General features: G+C 37.8%; 1 protein-coding gene across 2 annotated transcripts in view; it reads left to right on the top strand.

The window, feature by feature from the left end:
- Window positions 1-20,381, top strand: part of ypel2a (yippee-like 2a) — a 39,046-nt gene that overhangs the window by 7,386 nt on the left and 11,279 nt on the right. Inside the window, exon 2 of one of the 2 annotated variants that reach the window (XM_087271131.1) lies at window positions 9,116-9,355. In XM_087271131.1, coding sequence (XP_087127257.1) covers window positions 9,248-9,355 — 108 coding nt within the window. In that variant the 5' untranslated portion in view covers window positions 9,116-9,247. The remainder of the gene's footprint in view (window positions 1-9,115; window positions 9,356-20,381) is intronic. The other variant, XM_087271132.1, reaches the window with a different exon arrangement.

The raw sequence follows: 20,381 nt of genomic DNA, 5'->3' as shown, positions 1-20,381 counted from the left end.
ACTACACTACCTGACAAAAGTCTTGTCATCGACCAACAAATAATAACTTGACTTCTAGTTGAAAAGTGGCAGAAGGTCAGTTTTGTGTGTGTTGAACTGCATCCCAATCATCACAAATACCGCAGAAGACCTATTGGAACCCACACGGACCCAATATTCTCACAGAACTCAGTCAAGTTTGGTGAAGGAAAATCATGGTTTGGGGTTACATTCAGTATGGGGGCGTGCAGAGAGGATGGCAGCATCAACAGCCTGAGGTATCAAGACATTTGTGCTGCCCATTACATTGCAAATTTGCTTGGTTTACCGATACTATGGTAGTTTTGTGATACTATGACTAAAATACTGGCGGTATTTTATTCCATGGTTCCATTAATGGTTTTGTCTACAATACTGTTGCATGTGGAAAAGTCACTAAAATACTCGCACGTTTTTGCAACAATAAATCATTTTATTTTAATAGTCTGTGGAGCCCTTTGAGGTTGCAAAACTGTGTAGAATTCGCACTTTACCGTTTTATGGTACCCTATTGCATGTTTGAAACGCTTTAGTTCGAACGCACATCTAAACTGGAAAAAAACATTAGATAAGACACACAATATCACTCAAGAAAGATTGAAACAATTTTTTACCACTTTATATTGCCTAATTTTGTTGGAAAAATGCTCTTTTGTATCAAATTTAATTCTGTATAATTTTTATCTTTATTTTAAATTTTTTTTTTCAATTTTAGGTGAAGTGATATGCAAATAATACTTTTTGGCCTTAAGGGAATTATTAATTAAATTCAAGTTGACTTATTTTAACATAAAATAGTGTTTCTGACAATTTTCTTTATAATTTAAGTTATGAATTACAATATCGCAATACTACCTGGTATCGTGATACTTCAGCTGGTAAAGTATGGGATTAATTAACGGTACAACCCTATTACTAACCACAAGAGAGGGCAAATTCCTCAGCAGGATAGCGCTCCTTCTCATACTTCAGCCACCTCATCAAAGTTCCTGAAAGCAAAGGTGCTCCAGGATTGGCCAGCCCAGTCACCAGATATGAACATTAGTGAAGATGTCTGGGGTAAGATGAAGGAGGGGAGGCGTTGAAGATGAATCCAAAGACTCTTGATGAACTCTGGCGGTCCTGCAAGAACGCTTTCTTAGCCATTCCAGATGACTTTATTATTAAGTTATTTGAGTCATTGCAGAGAGGTATTTATGCAGTCCTCCAAGCTCATGGGAGTCATACACAATATTCATTTTTCACTGCAGCATGACTTTATATTCTATACTGTACATCATTTCTGTTAAGTGACTAGACTTTTGTCTAAGCAAAGTTAGACCTTACTGTCATAATTAAATAATTAAAAATTAAGGCATGATCATTTTTTTTATTTTGGTAAACAAGCGTAATCTAGAGGCCTTTGTCTTTCATCTAAGCCACTTCTGTTGCCAAGTTATCAACTAGAAGTCAAGTTAGTATTTGTTGTTCATAAACTTGGATAGTGATAAGACTTTTGTCAGGACTTTTGTTTAAACTCCAAATGGAAGACAGAAACTAAGCTTTTTGTGCACTTTGATTAATGATCAACCATAAAAAGTAACATTTTGACCTCCTCCCAGCAGGGAAAACCATCAACAATCAAGAATGCATGAGTATTTGGTGTCAAGACTTTGCAATCAAAAAATGTCATTATAATGAAAGGCAATGGGGCAAAAACAGCCCTAAACATAACAAAAAGATAGCAAATTTGCCCATAAAGTGTTGTTGAATTTTTGAAAATCAAAGTATTTTCCCAAAATATGTCAAAATTAGATTTGCCACCAAAAATCACTCCATTTGCTGAAACACAGGGCAGGTTGTGGCCAAATTAAGGCTCAAATCAACCCAGAGTGGAGGGAAAACATCCCCAACAGCACGCAAGGGTTAACATCAACTAAGATTAATAAATGCTGTACAAGTTTTTGTTTGTCATTAGTTCATGTTAACTTATCTTACCACATGGGTCCTTATTGTAAAGTGTTACCGTTTGAATTGATACACACGTGCTTTATGACCTTAGCAGGGTTTTTTTCTGACTTTGCTGAGTCACAAACGACCAACAAATGCTTTTGTTTATGTGATAATTACGTCGGTTTGCAGAGATGTGGTTGGAATTCAAATATCAGATGATGTCACTCACAAGCCGCTTTTTTTTTTTTGATCTGGCAAATAGCTGTCTGTGCTACTGGGTAATTAAATGAGATGCCTGTGGATTCTTTTAGTAATTGGTTCTGCCTTAAATCTCATCCAGAGCTGCCAGCATGCCACAATGACGCAAAAGAGGACACAAAATAAGTCAGTTTGCAATTGCATTAAAAAAAAGCACATCAAATTAGTGTTCACTTTGGTCATAATTAAGTCCTTGTGTCTCTTCAAATTGTCTGACTAAAAATGAGATGTTTAGAAGAATGTTCACCCTGCACTTTTTCATATGTCAAAAGCCAATAGTGACCAGAGGCTGTCAAATTCAAAAGTGTACAACAGACCACCAAAACGTTTACACTAAAAACAATAGATCACTATGTTAGCATCCTTACAAGCGGGTGACGCTGTTGTCTATTACATCCACAAAACACAATTTATCATCTGCCACTTTAAATGATTCCAATTAACTTTTAATCAGCTAAAAATAATGTTCTGGAAGTGTTTCGAGCTATTTTTAAAAACTCTTTATTTCTATTTAATTAAAGTATTTATTTTTATTGACTTTTTATTTAGGTCTGGTTTCAACTAAAAACTTAATAAAAAAAAATGAATTTAGAAACGAAACAAACATTTACGAACAGTTTTCAAAGTGCATGTTTTTAAAATTAATATCATTATTGTTGCCACATAAATAACAAAAGATGTATTGGGGAAACGAACGGCATCATGCACATGTTCAGTCTATTGACCTTATTCTAAAATGCGGAAGTGCGCCTGTTTTCGCGATTGTCTTAGAACTTCCGATTCAGTCGCCTATGGGAGAAATGACTAGAAATAATAAACGGCAGAAAATGGCCAAACTACTTGCTCAACAAACAAATGTTTGCATGACTACACAGACCAAGTAGCATAATATAATAAGAAAATATTAAATTGCAACATCAAGCAGCGTAACGAGCAGTTGTTAACGTCAAAAAATGAATGGAAGTGAATGTGACCGGAAGTCGCGAGACAAAAAGATTCAAATGGCAGCGCCCACTCGACAGCTGAGAATAAGGTGAATAGAAATGTGCAAGTTAAGCAAAACAACAAAAGTGAACTACAGAACCATATGTGTGCAGACACATGGTGTTTCTTCACAAATTGAGGTCGCCTCCTACTGGCCTGGCACACATAAGACTGCGTTATCTCAGTCATTTTTTTTGTAACTCCATGTGAGCAGGAATTACAGATGGGCTTAAAATCTAAATCTTGATTGATTAAAATTTTTTACTCGATTATGATTAAAAAACGATCGTTAAATTTTTTTTATTTGATGTTTTTGCCCTTATAAATCACTGACAAGTTTTTGTACTGTAAATATGCTCACATACTGTATTACAAGTGAGAGATTTCTGAATGAAGGGTGCATTACTTGATTTCAAAACAATTGAAGGAAACACACACTATCTACTATCTATGATTATTTATTGAAAATCAACGTAAAAAAAAGAGAAAATTAATTGAAAAAAATTCAAAACTGAAATTAAAACAAAACAAAGAAATAATAAATAACTTTTAGAAACCAAATTCATTATTTTCAATGTTTTTTCATATTAAAAGTAGAAAAAAAAGCAGTATATTTTCTAAATATTATAACTTTTGCATATGCTGTAAATAATAAACAGTGCATTTTTTGCATCTTCTGTGAACAAATATTTGAATGTAAATCATTTAAATGTGGCAGCGCGGTAGCGTAGTAGGTAGTGCTGTCGCCTCAAAGCAAGAAGGTCGCTGGTTTGAGCCTCGGCTGGGTGAGTTGGCATTCCTGTGTAAATGAAATCATATAGATTACCCTTTAAAAAAGGCTTAACAGAGCAGGGTCACGTGACTTCACACACGGTAGAGAAAGCAATTTTAAAAAAATCGACCTGGAAAAATTTGATTGATTATAGGTTTTGAATGTCAATTTCGATTAATCGCCCAGCCCTAGCAGGAATTAACAAAGATGTCTTCCATACACAGACCTTTCCAAAAACTCTACGAAAAATGTACAAATGTACAATTATATTTTTCTTATTCGTACATTTATCATCCTTGGTGTGGACAGACTTTAAAGCGAGAAAGGGGGTATTGTGTTCATTTGGCCCAATCTTATATTAATGTTGACTAACTAACGAAAGAAGGCACAACAATATTATGCAGCACCTGAAAATAGCCCCCATTGCCCCTGCTGCAGCCATGGTACAGCAGCAAATTTCCTGGACTATTACTATTACTTTTCTTTTTTCATTGGTCTTAGTACACAATCTAATAACAGAGGAGTCAGGCTTTAAATAGGAAAATTATTAAAACTTTTTATTTTTTATTTTTAAGTGAGATACTAATGGTCTAATCCGATTCAATGATTTATGCTAAGCTAAGCTAAAAGTGCTCATTTCTGACCTGGAGATCGTTTGAATGGATTTTGAAAAATAGTAAAACCCAACAGTTTAACTCTAGGGGACTTGTAAAATGAGTCTACTCGCAAAAAGATGTGGAGTGTGACTTTAATGATGTCAGCTAAAGCCATGCTTTAAAAAATGTAATGACATTTAAATGATTTTTGACAAAGAGGCCTTTTTTTAGCACTTGGATCTTTGATTTGTCTGATAGTCCAACACTATAAATAACTCTGAATAAAGAAATTTCATTATAGCTATGATCAAAATTTTAATAAAATTGAATAACCACTGTGCCGACCCCTAATAAATAAAGGGACTAAGCTGGAACGAAAATGAGTGAATGACTTAAATATTTGCTCTTGTTTTCCTGAACAGCAAGTGTACAGTTTGTTATGTAAAGCAATAAACTTTGATCACATCAGTTAACATTTACCCTGATAATCTATGGAAGTGTTTTGTTGAACCGCATTTCTAAAGGGTTGAATCTGTTAAACAGAGACGAGTATTGAAATCACACGCGCTCAGCTGTCTGGCTGTCTCTGTGTGCTTGAGCTCGCATCGTTGGCAGGTCTCCAGCTTTCTGCATTAAAAAGCCGCCTCTCATAGAGCGCAGGCCCTTCTAACCCGAGGCCAGGATGAGCGCGGCACCACACAATCACAGTTAGCTGACAGACGACAGCTCACAGGCGCCCTGATTCATGCATATTTGCCTGCGTTTGCGCCGTGTTCCTGTGAATGACGTCTGCTGTGTTCACTGTCTGTGACGTACATATACTCACTTCGCATCAATCTGCATCGTTTATGACAGCAGAAAGTGTATGAATACACTGTTGAAGGTTCTTGAATATTTCATGTTTGTTCTTAATTTTCATCTTCCTGGATTTATTTGCATTAGGGTTGGGCATCTAAGCTATAATGCCGATCCGATACGCATCTCGATACAAAGAATACGATCCGATATATTAGCGATACATTTGTGACATATTGCGATGCAACACGATACGATTCACACCCATATCACGATACAATGCGATATTTCAGCACTAACTAATTAGATCAAGTTTATGAGATGATGTGAAAGAGGGCCATTTTAGAACATATAGCACATATTATTTAAGTATTTTCAAGATAAACAGAATGTATAAGTGCAATATATATTAAAAAATATATATATTTGCACTCTTTCAACATAAATAAATTTAGCATTGCACAACAAGAATTGTGATTTAACTTTTCAACTATGAAAACAAGTTTTACAAAGATATATTTTGCCACTGATTATTCAAAACTTAAGGTGGTGAACTAGCAGTGTTATGCTGCTTTGAAACATCACTGTCACTGTAAACAACAGGCTAATAAAAATATAACAAACCAGCAATCTTCTTGCTGTGAGGTGGTCAAAATACCCACTGTGCCACCGTGACACCCATTATTTTTATCATTATTATTATTAATATTATTATTATTATAATTAAATAAAAATTAACAGGAGGAGGTGTTTAAAACCTTCGTTCTCCGTGACACTAGGCTGAATATCTTTGCAGATAAACAATGCAATAGCATTCGTTATTGGCGTAGAGCGAGCAGAACTGTTGCGCATGGGAAAAAAAACTTTCAATGCTTTTCTCACCACTTTTGGAGCTGGTTGAAGCAGTGCGAAAGCCGGGGATGCAGAAACACTGGAAGATGCTTTCACAACAACACCGTGGCGCCGCTTCAAGTGAGATATCAGATTAGTCGTACTGCCCGCGTATTTTACAGATGCGCGGCACATTTTGCAAATTGCATCTGTCCTGTCATGTCGTCCATCCTTAAATCCATAATGTTGCTTGCCATACTTTAGATTTAAAACTCAGTGGGGAATAAAATGTGTTTTGCTTCTCGCGCTTTCTGAGGGCGCTCCACTAGCTTCATCCGCACACCTGATACACTGAGTTGTAGTGTGTGCACATCCGCAAATCCGTTGCTAAGGCTTACTTTATGTAGGTCGATTAAATTATGCGCCAAAAACAGGTTGACAACACTTGTTAATAAATAAAAAATACATTCTATATTAAAAATATAAGCTGTATCTCGGAAAAATCGATGCATCTCGCAAAAACCGATGCATCTCGATTTGCTTCCAAAATTTCATTCATCCTCTGCTGCTCAACCGATGCACTCGCATCGTGCACGCGCATGACCACGTATCGATACATATCGGTTAATCTTCCCATCCCTAATTTGCATAGTTGCACAGGATGACCAGTTTTTATTTAAGGTACCACTAGACTTTTGGATCATTTTATTTGAACTCTTGTAATTTTCTTATAAGGTAGCCATGTACTAATACTTTATGGTTTAAAACATAAAAACTTAGCCATAACTATACGCTTTTATGACTTACCAGATATTTTACAAGGCGCTTATATTTAGCTTAACATGACATTTAAAGGCTTAACTAGGTTAATTAGGTCAATTAGGCAGGTTAGGGTAATTAGGCAAGCGGTTCTATAATGATGGTTTGTTCTGTAGACTATCGAAAAAAAATTGCTTAAAGGGACAAATAATATTAACCTTAAGGTGTTTTTTAAAGGATTAAAATCTCATTTTATTCTAGCTGAAATAAAACAAATAAGACTTTCTCCAGAAAAAAAAAATATTACAGGAAATACTGTGAAAAATTCCTTGCACTGTCAAGCAAAATTTGGGAAATATTTGAAGAAAACAAATTCACAGGAGGGCGAATAATTTTAACTTCAACTATACACTCTTAGGTACACACTTAACTATACACACTTTATTAGGTACACCTGTCCAACTGCTTGTTAACGCAATTTTCTGATTAGCCAATCACATGGCAGCAACTGTATTTAGGCATGTAGACATGGCATGCAATGGTTGAGTATTTCAGAAACCGCTGATCTATTGGGATTTTCATGCATAACCATCTCAAGAGATTACAGAGAATGTTCTGAAAAAGAGAGAATATCCATTGAGCAGCAGTTCTGTGGGTGCAAATGCCTTGTTGATGCCAGAGGTCAGAGGAGAATGGCCAGACTGGTTCCAGCTAATGTAAAGGCAACAGTAACTCACATAATCACTCGTTACAACTAAGGTCTTCAGAAGAGAATCTCTGAATGAACAACACATCCAACCTTGAGACGGATGGGCTACAGCGGCAGAGACCACACCAGGTGCCACTCCTGTCAGCTAAGAACAGGAAACTGAGGCTACAATTCACACAGGGTCACCATAATAAGACAATAGAAGACCAGGAAAAACGTTGCCTTGTCTGATGACTCTTGATTTCTGCATCAACATTCGAACGGTAGGGTCAGAATTTGGCGTCAACAACATGAAATCATGGGTCCATCCTGCGTTGCATCAATGGTTCAGGCTGCTGGTGGTGGTGTAATGGTGTGGGGGATATTTTCTTAGCACACTTTTGGCCCATTAGTACCAATTGAGCATCGTGTCAACGCCTAAGCTTACCGGAGTTTTGTTGCTGAATATATCCATCTTTTTTTAATTCTTTTTTATTAAACATTTTGATTTTGAACAAAGCCCAAGATCCACCTAACAAAAAGTTTCAAACAAAATAAAAAACAGTAATGTTGTAATAATAAGTACAAAATCAGTATTGAATCATAAATGATACAGTCTCTCTCATATTTAACCAAAATGTTTATTTACTGGCACCATTTATTTTGGCTGTGGTGTATTCCAAACTAATAATGTCCTGTAGATAGAGCCTCCAGGATAGATCAGTTGGAGCAGATGGGACAAGTAATGGTTTCAGGATTGTTTTTTGCAGCAGTCAGAACAACTGACAGAATCTTTCTTTGGTTGATGGATAAGGAGAGTGATGAATCGTCCAGCATGAGAAAAATCAATGGATCGCATTTGATCTGAGTTTCCACAATTTCCATCTTTTTATGACCACAGTGTACCCATCATCTGATGGCTACTTGCAGCAGGATTCCTTAAACATGACAATGAGTTCACTGTACTTAAATGGCCTCCTCAGTCACCAGAACTCAATCCATTTGAGCACCTTGGTGGTGGAACGGGAGATTTGCATCATGGATGTGCAGCTGACAAATTTGCAGCAACTGCGTGATGCTATCATGTCAATATGGACCAAAGTCTCTGAGGAATATTTCCAGTATTAAATCTATGCCACAAAGAATTAAGCAGAATTAAGTTCTGAAAGCAAAAGGGGTCTTACCCGGTACTAGTAAGGTGTATCTAATAATGTGGCTGGTAAGTGTATATACTGTATACACACAGTCAAGTTGATCTATACTACTGTTGAACCAAAATATATTACTACAATCATGGTCTTTAGTGATTCATAAAATTGAACTCAATACCTACCACCATTTTAGGAGTCAAAAAGAATAAATAAAGATAAAACAAAATTAATTCCTGTGGCTCCTGGCAGGTCTTATGAAGTGAAACGTTTAGTCTGTGCAAGAAGCTGAGCATTATTTACATTGCACGTGTTTGTGTTGTGTCCTCCATAGGTGTGCTCTCTTCTCTTCTGAAGCTTCACCACGGCCCTCACCTGTGTGCTCCACTGTTTCTCCTGCGAGTCATCCTGGGCTGATCGGCGCTTCCTGCTGCGCCCCCGCACCGTCTCTCCCGCCACTGTCGCCATGACCCGCTCCAAAACCTTTCAGGCCTATCTGCCCCACTGCCATCGCACATACAGCTGCATTCACTGCCGGGCGCACCTGGCCAACCACGACGAGCTCATCTCAAAGGTCAGTCAGTGATTTAAAGTGAACTAAGAACTGAACAAGAAATCGGAAATTAAATCAAGATTGAAATTTAGCTAAAGTTGCAATTACCATCAATATCTTGCCAGGGAAGCATGGCTCTGTGATCAGTAGTAAATCTGTCTTGCGTGTAAACTGCAAGAATGCCACTAAGAAGAGATACCGGAAATCAAACAGAGGGTAAATAGTTTTTTGATTAATGCCTTACTCACACTAGCCCTGACTTTGCAGCTGCCTGTCGCCGACCCGCTGCAAACGCAAGTCTGTGCAGGTCTACAGAATACAACTGGCCTCTGAGCAAGCTGAGAGAGAATCACGTGAGCTCTACTGGTACTCCTATTGGCTGTTACTCAAGAAAGTCGCTCTTCATTTGCATAAAGTTGAAGGATTCTCAACTTTGTTGCATTGCTCAATATGCCTACCTGGTCACCAACGGTCGCTGTCGCTCGCGTATGGCCGTTTCCACTGTCAAAAGCCGTACCGAACCATACCGTTACACTTTCTCGGCACCCTTTCGAAAGGGTACCAAACACGAGAAAGGGTACCAAAAGGAGGAGCTAGACACGCAGCTGAACACTATTTGTTTACAGAGATGCGTCATTTGCTTACGCAACAAGCCAGAATCAAAACAAAAGAGCCGCCATGTTTGAAATACACAGCGAGAGATTACAGCGGAATTAAATATATGTAAAATAACGAGCCATGGTCGACTCGGGCTCAAACAAACCTTGTCGTTGTCTTGATGAACAGCCACAAAGCCAAAAAAATTTGCAGATTTACCCTGTGCCCCCGTAGTTTTTTACGAGCCAGTCTGAAGCGCAAGCGTTTTTTTTCCTTGCGCTTGCCGTGCGTCTATATCTGAAATAACAAACTTCTTGAGCTCATGATAATAACATGCGCTTGATAATTGACGTGCTTTTGAAACCTGATCGTGTAAGAAGCGAGAATTACACATTCAGAAAGAAAAGGACAAACCGAGAGTGAAGCGCAGACAAAAACGAGATGCTGAAAAATAGGAGCACATTTTTTTTTCAGCAAACGTGAACACACTGTCTTGTTTAACTATTATCTTCACCTTTTGGACTATTATGAACTTAGAAAGATGGAATTGCTCTCTAACAGAGGCTACATGTGCTGCTGAAGATTACAGACACAAATAAGAGGTTTGCTCTGACTGTGGGCTATATTTGCTGTTGTTTTTTTAACCTAAATAAGGACTAAATGTCTGCTGTTTGTGGTTCTTCTGTAGTTGGTAACATATCGGAGACTGTAAGGGTCTGTATGTGTTCATATATGTTCATTTATTTATTTTTATTTTATATAATCGCAAATGTTGCAGTAGATCATTGATCTGCAGTTTTAATCAAATCTTGTTCATAGAAAAGTTAGTAATAAACATTTATACGGAAGTATTTATGTGTATAACTCTGTTTTGTGAGAAGTGCTTCTCATATGATATGTAAGCCACCATTAAGGCTTTATTGTTGACATTTCCTCGAGTGAAAATGATGCGACTGAAACTCCCTATCACACACCACGCCCACCAAAAGAGTACCCTTGGTAGTGGAAACGCAAGTCTGATAAAGGTGACGCGTACCGACCCAAACCGTACCGTACTGTACCAGTCAGTGGAAACGAGCCAATAGGTGGAGGTGGAAGTCGCTCACTCTTCGTTAAAATGAACCCTAGTAGCAAAGAATTCTGGCCCAGATTTGGCAAAAAGCTGGCACAGCAGGCATTCATCCGGCACTGGCAAACAGCATGTGGGCCAAACATGGCCTGGGTTTGGCAGAGGTGGCACCGTTTTTAAGGCGGCACACAAGATTTGGGCCAGATGAAAAATGTAGTATTTGGCCCAGATTTAAAAATTTGATAAGTGGGCCATGTGAGTTTGGCCAGTCTCGACCCACATTTAAAATACACTAAAATCATTTTTGAGTAAAGAAAAAAAATTCTACCAATCATGTCACTTTGAGAAAAAGCGTGCCCATAGTGTGCCTAAAGCGCATCACTCCATGGGTTTATCAATTTCATTGCAATCGTGACACACCAACCTATCTGGCCCAGTTCAGGCCCAGTTATGAGTTATTAACTTGGCTGAGACTTGGCCCAGATATGGTCTGTGTTTGGCCCTCTTCTGGAAGCCAAATTTGGTCCAGTCATGTACCGTAATTCACTGCGGCATGTGGGCCAAGCAAAACCTGATTGTGTGGGCCAGAGCTGGGCCAGAGAAATTTCGCTATGTGGGAATGGTCGCTTTGCCACTGCGAGTCGCTCGTAGTGTGAATGAGGCTTAAGTGTGAACAATCAGAGTGGTGCAGGCTTTCAGAGTGAAGTTTATTTATTAACTAATTTCGAGAGGATCACATGCTTATGATTGCTTGCAGCCGGCCACGCATTATTCAAATTATCTGGTTAAATAAAGAAACATATATATGATTTACTAATCAGACGATTCCTAAGCCACTGTAAATACCCTGTACCATATGACAGCCATCTTCGTTTTGAAGAGTCCCCCCTTCCACCCCTACTCCTCCTCTTTTCCTAGATGGGTGGCACGGTGGCCCAGTGTTTAGCACTTTTGCCTCACAGCAAGAACGTCACTCGTTCTAGTCCTATACCAAGCCAGCCCCGGGGTTCCCCAGTTTCCTCCCATCATCCAAAAACAGGCAACTTAAGTTAATTGAATAATCCAAATCTGCACCACAGACATGCTCCTAGTAAGTAGTTATCTCTTAAGAGCAATCACTATCTGTTCATTATCTACTACAGCAGGGGAGTTCTCCTGAAAGAAAAGGAGATTTGAAATCATGGATGTGCAGCCGACAAATCTGCAGCAACTGCGTGATGCTATCATGTCAATATGGACTAAAATCTCTGAGGAGTATTTCCTGTACCCTGTTGAATCTATGCCACAAAGGATTAAGGCAGTTCTGAAGGCTAGTAAGGTGTACCTAATAAAGTGGCCGGTGAGAGTATTTTTAATGCTGAGTACAAATGTAAACACCTGCCCAATAATATCTGCGTAAAACGATAAATAAGAGTTATAATGCCAAAAAATGTCCCTTTTAATATATTTTTAAATATAATAGTATAAATAATATTTCCTTCCAATTATAATATTTAAAAAGTCTTACTGAGCTGAAATGTAGAAACTGTGTGGCATTATTAAATGTAATGAAGTACTTTTTCCTTTTTTTTAAATTGACCCATCCTCGGATGAATAGTTTAAGTCCATATTTATTAGTCCAACCTACTGTATAATCCTGCTGTCGCTGAATCACACACACACACACACACACACACACACACACACACACACACACACACACACACACACACACACACACACCTCCCCTGGCACAGTTTTAAACCCCATATGGTGCCTATTTGTGAGGTGTGTGTCATTATGTGTGAAATATGTGTCAAGGATTATTAATAGCACCTGTAATTCACAATGCGTGTGTGGTGTGTATGAGTTTTTGTCTGTTATCGGCAGGCAGAAAGTGGGTCAGTAAGTCACTCCACTGCTCGATGTATGTCACACAATCAAGGATCACAGGAAGCAGGTCATCGTTTGGGCTTTTTGTGTGAGCCAAGAGTCACAATAATCACGTCTCTAGATGACATACCCATAATGCAACACAAGTCTGCTGATTGTTTCCGAGTTTTTGTGGAGCGATTGTGTGTTTACAGATTGTCCAGATTTGTTTTTGATTTATTCGTTAGTCGTTCGCATGCTAAATAAAGCCTCACTTGTGTTTGGGATGGAGAGCTTTGCAGGCAGAACCGAGGGTCAAATGATAATTACATTTACATTAGTTTGACTCCCTTTGAATCAAATAAAGGGAGCGACATTGTAATTGTAGCAGCTTCAAAGTAGGCTAATAGAGTTTTGTAAAATAGGAGGCTTGTGTTTTTGATCTAAGCTCTAAATCAGGTACAGTGTGAAAAGCGATTAGTTGCTTTACTTAAAAACAGTAAATAAATCTGTTGTAACTTGGAACTATTAAGCTGACTTAACTTCATTTTTATAGTTATGCACTTAGTTTATTTACTTAATACTTTTAAGGGGTCATGAACTAAATCTGTTTTTTATTTTATATAGTTCTCTGAGGTCACTTACAGTATGATGGGATTAAGATTTTAATATAAAATCATTATAATTTAGAACTGACTGACTATTTTCTGTCTTTTTTTGACCCCTCATCAGAACGCTCTTTGAATAGGCGTGGCTAATTGTAGATTCAGAAGTAAACGCCCACTGCTCTGATTGGCTGACTATTTTACATATTAACAAGGTTAAACTGGCAGTGAGCTAGAAGTGGGCATGGATCTTCTGTGGAGGCGGAGCTTATCCACTCATTCATCATAGAGTTGAACATTCCAGAACATGTTGTTTTGCCATGATATCTTTAACAAAAACAGTTTTGAGCTCTGAAACTTACAGGATGATTTTTATAGTCCTCTTATATCAAAATACCCGATAAATTTTGGGTTGTCACTTTACGACCCCATTAAATAATTGAATTTCAATTTCAAAAACTTTATTCTCCATTAACCAGTGATAGAAATGTGTCTTAGGTAAGACTCACATAAACACAATACAAGAACCACACCCACACAACACCTAAACCACACTACAGCACACAATAATAAATATCAGCCTTAAAACACATGTGGAGGTCTGTATTCCCATGGTTATACCGCGAGACCTGACCAGATTTCTTGCGAATAGGAGCAGGCGGTCTAACAATATATCTCTCCCGAGTCCTGACGTTATTTCTGAACAGCATATCTGTGATTTCCTCATTCTTATTGAGCACCGATACAGCCAGTGCTCACGACTGTTACACATGCTGAACGCATGACCAGTGCTTTCTGCACATGCTTATTGTCGTACAGTCTGTGTGCGCATCTTCTGCATAACGGTCCTTAGAGCAGGCTTTACCATGGCAGAGCAAACTGAAGATGTTCTGTCTTTGAAGGACGGTTAGCTTGCATTAGAAAACCATCAGTTAACTGTTAGGAAATCCACATCAGGCAATGATGTATGGAAGTCTTTTTCATGTGTCATAGACGCAAATGGAAAAAAATACCCTTTATGTGATTGTAATAATACCTCAAAGTTTTATCCTTAAGCACACTCTCAGAAATAAAGACACGCGAGCTGTCACTGGAGTGGTACCTTTTCAAAAGGTACAAATTTGTGCCTAAAAGGTCCATATTAATACCTCAAGGGAACATATTAGTACCTAAAAAGTACAAAAGTGTTCCTTTTAAAATTTGTAGGTACTGTAATAGTAATTTGGACCCTTCAAGTACAAATGTGTACCATTTGAAAAGGTACCACCCCAGTGACAGCTCGCATACCTCTTCTGAGAGTGCAGTCACAAGACTGGAACTTCAGGTTTAAGGCGCCATTCATGTCTCATCACAAAGGGGCAAACAAAATTGACAGTTTGTCACGGAACAGAATGCAAAGCAAAAATAGTGCGGTTAAACTTTATCAATGAAAAAAGTCAAAACAAGGCAGTCTGTCATTTAACAAGGCACACAGAGCTGAATCTTCAAAAGGGAAACTCAAAAGGCAACCTACTTGGCCGAGAGAGAGAGAGGAGAGGGCAGGCTGGTTCCGAGAGCCTAACACTGCGATGCGGAGAACGTCTGACCTCCAGGTGCTGATGGTCAGAGCACAGTTATGGATGAGAGCACACTTTAACAGGGTTCAGCCAACTTGCACATACAATGAAGATCACGGCAAGACAGATGCAGAAAGATGCAGGTTAGTGGAGGGCTAAACACACTTAAAGTAACGCATGGAGCAACAATAAACTGACAACAGAGCGAGTGAAATGGAGAAAGATATAGGAATGCCAATAAGGGTAAAGAGAAAACAGGTGACTGGTGATCAGTGGTCGCGCTAATTACAAGAGCTAACAGCTGATAGCAGGACACAGAGGGGAAGGAGTTCACAATGATCAAACCAGATTCATGACACATTTAGCCTACAATACTTGCACAACCTACAGTTGTATTTGTTATCTCTCTCTTTTGGTAGTACCCGATTTAAACCTGAGATTTCGGAAACCAGATCTAAATCTATCAGGAACGGTCGAGTTGGGTAGAAAGTTATTCTAAGCGGGCAGTGGGTGAACAAAGACTTATTATACAGTGGGAGTGGACGGGTGCGGACAAACCTCTAAAAAATCAGTCTTGTGCAGACCTCTAAACACAAGCTCCTGACAGAACTGTTTGTCCTAATTTAAACCATGAATCACAGTTGGAAATAATTACTGAACGTTTGTTGGTATTGTCCTTGTCTGTGGTGTGCTGAAATAAACAACAGCCTGGTGGAAGAATCTGGAAAAAACAATGTAATGGATGAGAAGGATCAGAAACAACAGAGTCAACTAACTGGGTTTGTGTACATTGTATAAAAACTTGGGAAAGAAAATGTGATTCAGCATTTGGATAGCTTTAGATATGAGTTATGTTATAAATATGATATTATTTTACTCCTATTCATAGAGCACAAAAATTGAATAATTTAAATGTTTTAAATTATTGGTTACTTTGGATTGCTTTTTACTCCGCAGTATTTAACTGTTTATCCATTGTGGCCTTTTTTCATGTCTACTCATTTTGAGGCACTAACAATTAAAATAAGTTTGTGTTTAAAAGGGCAAGGTTTTAAAAACAATATAGTTATCGCCATCATATAGTCATTTTCATTTATCCTAGTGAGCAGGAATTGCAAAAATGATCACAGACAAATAGATTATATGTGTGTCATGCATGGAGTTAAAAGTAGTACTATTAAAACTGCAAAAAAAATAAGCATTTCTTCTCCACTTCAATTTAATAGTAATGAATGATTTATCTGCTGAGACTGTCCAATTTAATTTATGGATTAGAATTAATCATTTTATCCACTTTTTCACTGAAAATACTTCATACTTTCAATAGGTTTATGATTACGTTCAGGTGTGTAATGTATTATGTTACAAGTGCTTAGCTTACCCAGGTGTTTCAATCAGGTTTTGTAGGTTATTAGGCTCGAGATAGAGAAAGAAAACCTTTGTTCATGCGATTATGTCCAGCACATACAAAATCAAAGCACCCTAATGATGTTTTGAACCACATCCATATGGCCAAACAGCTTCAGACGGCTGTAATCATGACCCTGCCCCTGTTTCACATCAGTACAGGGAAATCTGATCCACCAAGGTTGTAAAGCAAAGGGAATTACATTTTTCCGAAAGATTTGCTGATTGTGCAGCCGCAATACCAGCCGTGAAGTAAAACACACTTCAGCCAATTTGGCATTTATTAGAGTTGAAAAATCAAACATAGATTCAGTTATTTATGCAAGAAGTCCAAAATGATAAAAATAAGTAAAGTTTATTTATAAACAAATTTCGAGAGTATCACGTGCTTATGATTGTTCACAGCTGTTCCGACTTTAGCTAATAACCGATTATCCTATCAGACGATCCTTAACTCACTATACATAACCAGACTTTTCTCATCTCAATATCTTCGTCTCGAAGAACCCCCCCTCTCCCCGTGGTCACGTAGGTTTTCCCCGAGTCCTGCGGTTTCCTCCCACAGTTCAAAAACAAGCACTCTTAAAAAAAAAAACCTCCCTCTCGCCTTGCAACGGGAGGGAGCCCAGGGCTCGAGGATCTTATAAGCTCAGGGCTCTCTCCCGGGACAGCATGCCAAACTAGCCTTATTATCAATCATCAGCTAAGTGTGAACTCTTGAAATGTATTTAAGAGATTCTACAGGCAAAAGAGTTATATATATTATAATATGTCTGTGCGTGCATGCATATTTTAATGCTATGAAAAACATTTTGAGTCAACTTTTACGTTTATCTTTTCATAACATGTAATTCCAGACAGGAACATCCAGATTTCTGTTATATGTTTGCTTTATTAGACATATTTGCACCTGTGAATTGCACATTATTTATTTATTTAACATTTTTTATGATTTGAACTTTTTATTGATTTTTCTTGTTTCAAATAATGCACATAAATATCAACTAGAGAGCATTAATGTAAAGCAGAACAAAACAAAATAAAGAAATACAATAAAGAAATAACATCATATAAAATCAGTAAGTAAACCAAGCCAAAAATACATAAAAGAAAAAAGCAGGGGGGTGCTAATATCTTAGCCTTAATTATTATTTTGTCTAGTTACATGTTTGTTAACATTGTGGGTAGCAGAAATTAAGAAATGTTCCAAATTTATCAAAATAAATGTCAATTTTTCCATGTAAACTGTAGAACAGGGGTTCCCAAACTTTTCAGCATGCAACCCCTAAAATGACAATGCCAGTGACTCGCGACCCCCAATATTCTATGAGGTGGTTATAAATACTGAAACCTTGCATGCAATGGCACACACACACCAATACACCCGGGTATATTCTTCATTTAATGTCATTGCTGTAAATGGGCCAGAAAGTTTAACCTGGTGTTATAAAATCAATCTGCTGCATCTGACACTATTGCTGTTTTTTTAATATAATGTAATTACCACTGGGGTCACAATCCAATAGAACTAGTAACTATAAGCTACTATATAGTATATATAGTAACTATAAACGACTATTTTTTTCTCTTCAGAAAGTTACAGATGAAATATGGTCATTCTTATATGGTTTAATAAAAATAAATAGATTTTTTTAAAACAACCCCCTTCATTGTCCCGCGACTCCTCGAGGAATTCCGTTCCCCACTTTGAGAACCACTGCTGTGGAAGTGTTTTTCAAAAGCTGCAACTCGTCCTAACTCTGAGATCCACTCGAAGATCGGAGGTCTACTGGAAGATTTCCAGTTTTTAACAATGACCCGTCTGCCTAGCATGATACAGCTCTTTATCCACTGTGATTCAGCTTTATTCATGTGGCTTAAGGGACAGGGGTCACCAAGTATGTATAAGCTTTGGCAAAAGTCATACTGGGTCTGCAATATTTGTACAAGGTATCCATGCACCTCTCTCCAAAAATGTTGGACTTCTGGGCATTGCCATAAAACATGAAATAGGTCACCTGCTTCTTCTTGGCATCGCCAGCATTCTGGATTGTTTTTGAAACCTGCTCTGAACAGTCTCTTAGGAGTCCAGTAAAATTGATGTAAAACTTTATACCACAGGTGTAAAATCCAGTTCCTGGAGGGCCACAACTCTGCACAGTTTAGTTTTAACCCTAATTAAACACAGTTACCTGTAGGTTTCAACCAAACTTGCAGGACTCAATTAGTTTGATCAGGTGTGTTTAATTAGGGTCAAAGCTAAACTGCAGAGCTGCGGCCCTCCTGGAACTGAATTTGACACCTGTGCTTTACACTGTATTAGACGTGTTGTAAGATCTCAAGACATTATTTTAAATTCCCAGCAATTTTTTTTTTCTTCTTCTCCCAGTTCTCATCTTCAAATGTGCAACCCAAATCTTTATCTCATATTATCTTGACAGCAGAACTAATATTTTGACTCGTTCGACTGAGTTGTGCATAGTATTTAGAAGCTTCATGGCCAGTATAATATTGAGGACCAAGTTATCAATATTTTTACCTTAGGAGAATTTGAAGGGGAGCCAAAGACGTTTGTGATAAAACAGCCACATTTCAACTGTCGGGCCAGTGTGAGCCAGGGCTTTTATCAGGACGGGCCAGGCCAATTGCCCGGGAGGTTGAGTAGTGAGGCCGAAATCATGTGGCATTTCCAGAACGTCTCCCGAATCAAACGTCACACAACCCGCCCACTTCAGCGGGAATCAGGCAGATAAGCACACTATCGCATTATCACCAAACCATTAAAATGAAGACAACCGAAACAAACAAATGACCCATTACTATACAGCATTACATTAAGTAAAATAATACCTAAGTATTTCCGTTCATTATATTTGTTTACTCACCGACTGACTGTTGGCATCGTGCATCGAGTGGTCTCGCCAATAACAGAGGGACCCAGCGCAGTGAGTGCACCATCCATAATATATAACCACAAAAATTCTCCATTAATAACTCGGTATGAAATATATTTTATAACATCCTCATAAGGTAGACGTCGTCATACATTTAGCCCAAATGCTCCGGAGAGACCTGAAACTCAAAATTTTCCCCATAGGCTATATGACACTTAATAGGTAATTCCCCTTTATTTAAGGATGTTGCATATTATTCGTTTATCTTAAGTAATGGAAAGTGAAGTGTTTTAGCACTCAAGAGTATGCCACTATTTACTTTATTAGCTGTTTACTAATAAAGCTCTACATTTATCATTTCATTTTTAAATTTTATCACGTCATATAAAAACATAAATGTCCTTGTTTGATGACAGAAAAGAAGGTCGTTTCTGCTTTCACTCACCCAAAAAATGCTCTGTTTGCGTGATTTGATTAATATCATCATATGCAAATACCTTATAAATAATATTTTAAACCTCCTCCGGTGTTTATTGTTTTTAAAAAAATATCTAAAATCTTTTTTTCAGACAGGCCTTTGTAAAATGAAATTTTAATATGGCTTTGAAATTTACTCCAACTGCAGATACCTCCAGAACTGATTATTATGCAGATTAGATTTTTGCTTAAGTCTTTCAAAAGATATTAATTTGTCATCTTCATAAAGATCTTCCAAAATGTTAATATCATCTATCCATTGCTTCCATAACACTGGTGTTCTACCTATTAACAGTTTTGGATTGGCCTAGATAGAAGATGAAGGAGTTAAGAAAGGGTCAGATTGAAAAATCTGGAATGTCTTTTTCTAAATTGTTTGGAGATGTGAAATAATTGGATGATTATGTACTGGCAGTGGTAATTTCACAATTAATAAGGACTCAAATGGTATTGATGGGTAACTGATTTATCCATGTTTAGGGGGCACGTTCTGGAGGTAACATTCATTGTCCCAGGTGCCTCAAACCAATTGCATAATGATACACGTTATTTATTTTTTTAAATGTAATCAGGCGAATCATTTGAATTATT

The sequence above is a fragment of the Danio rerio genome, chromosome 10 (genome assembly GCF_052040795.2).
Source record: "Danio rerio strain M-AB ecotype USA chromosome 10, GRCz13ab, whole genome shotgun sequence".
Taxonomy (NCBI): Eukaryota; Metazoa; Chordata; class Actinopteri; order Cypriniformes; family Danionidae; genus Danio; species Danio rerio.
The sequence above is the reverse complement of the archived record's forward strand: the minus strand, read 5'-3'. Positions and strand labels throughout refer to the sequence as shown.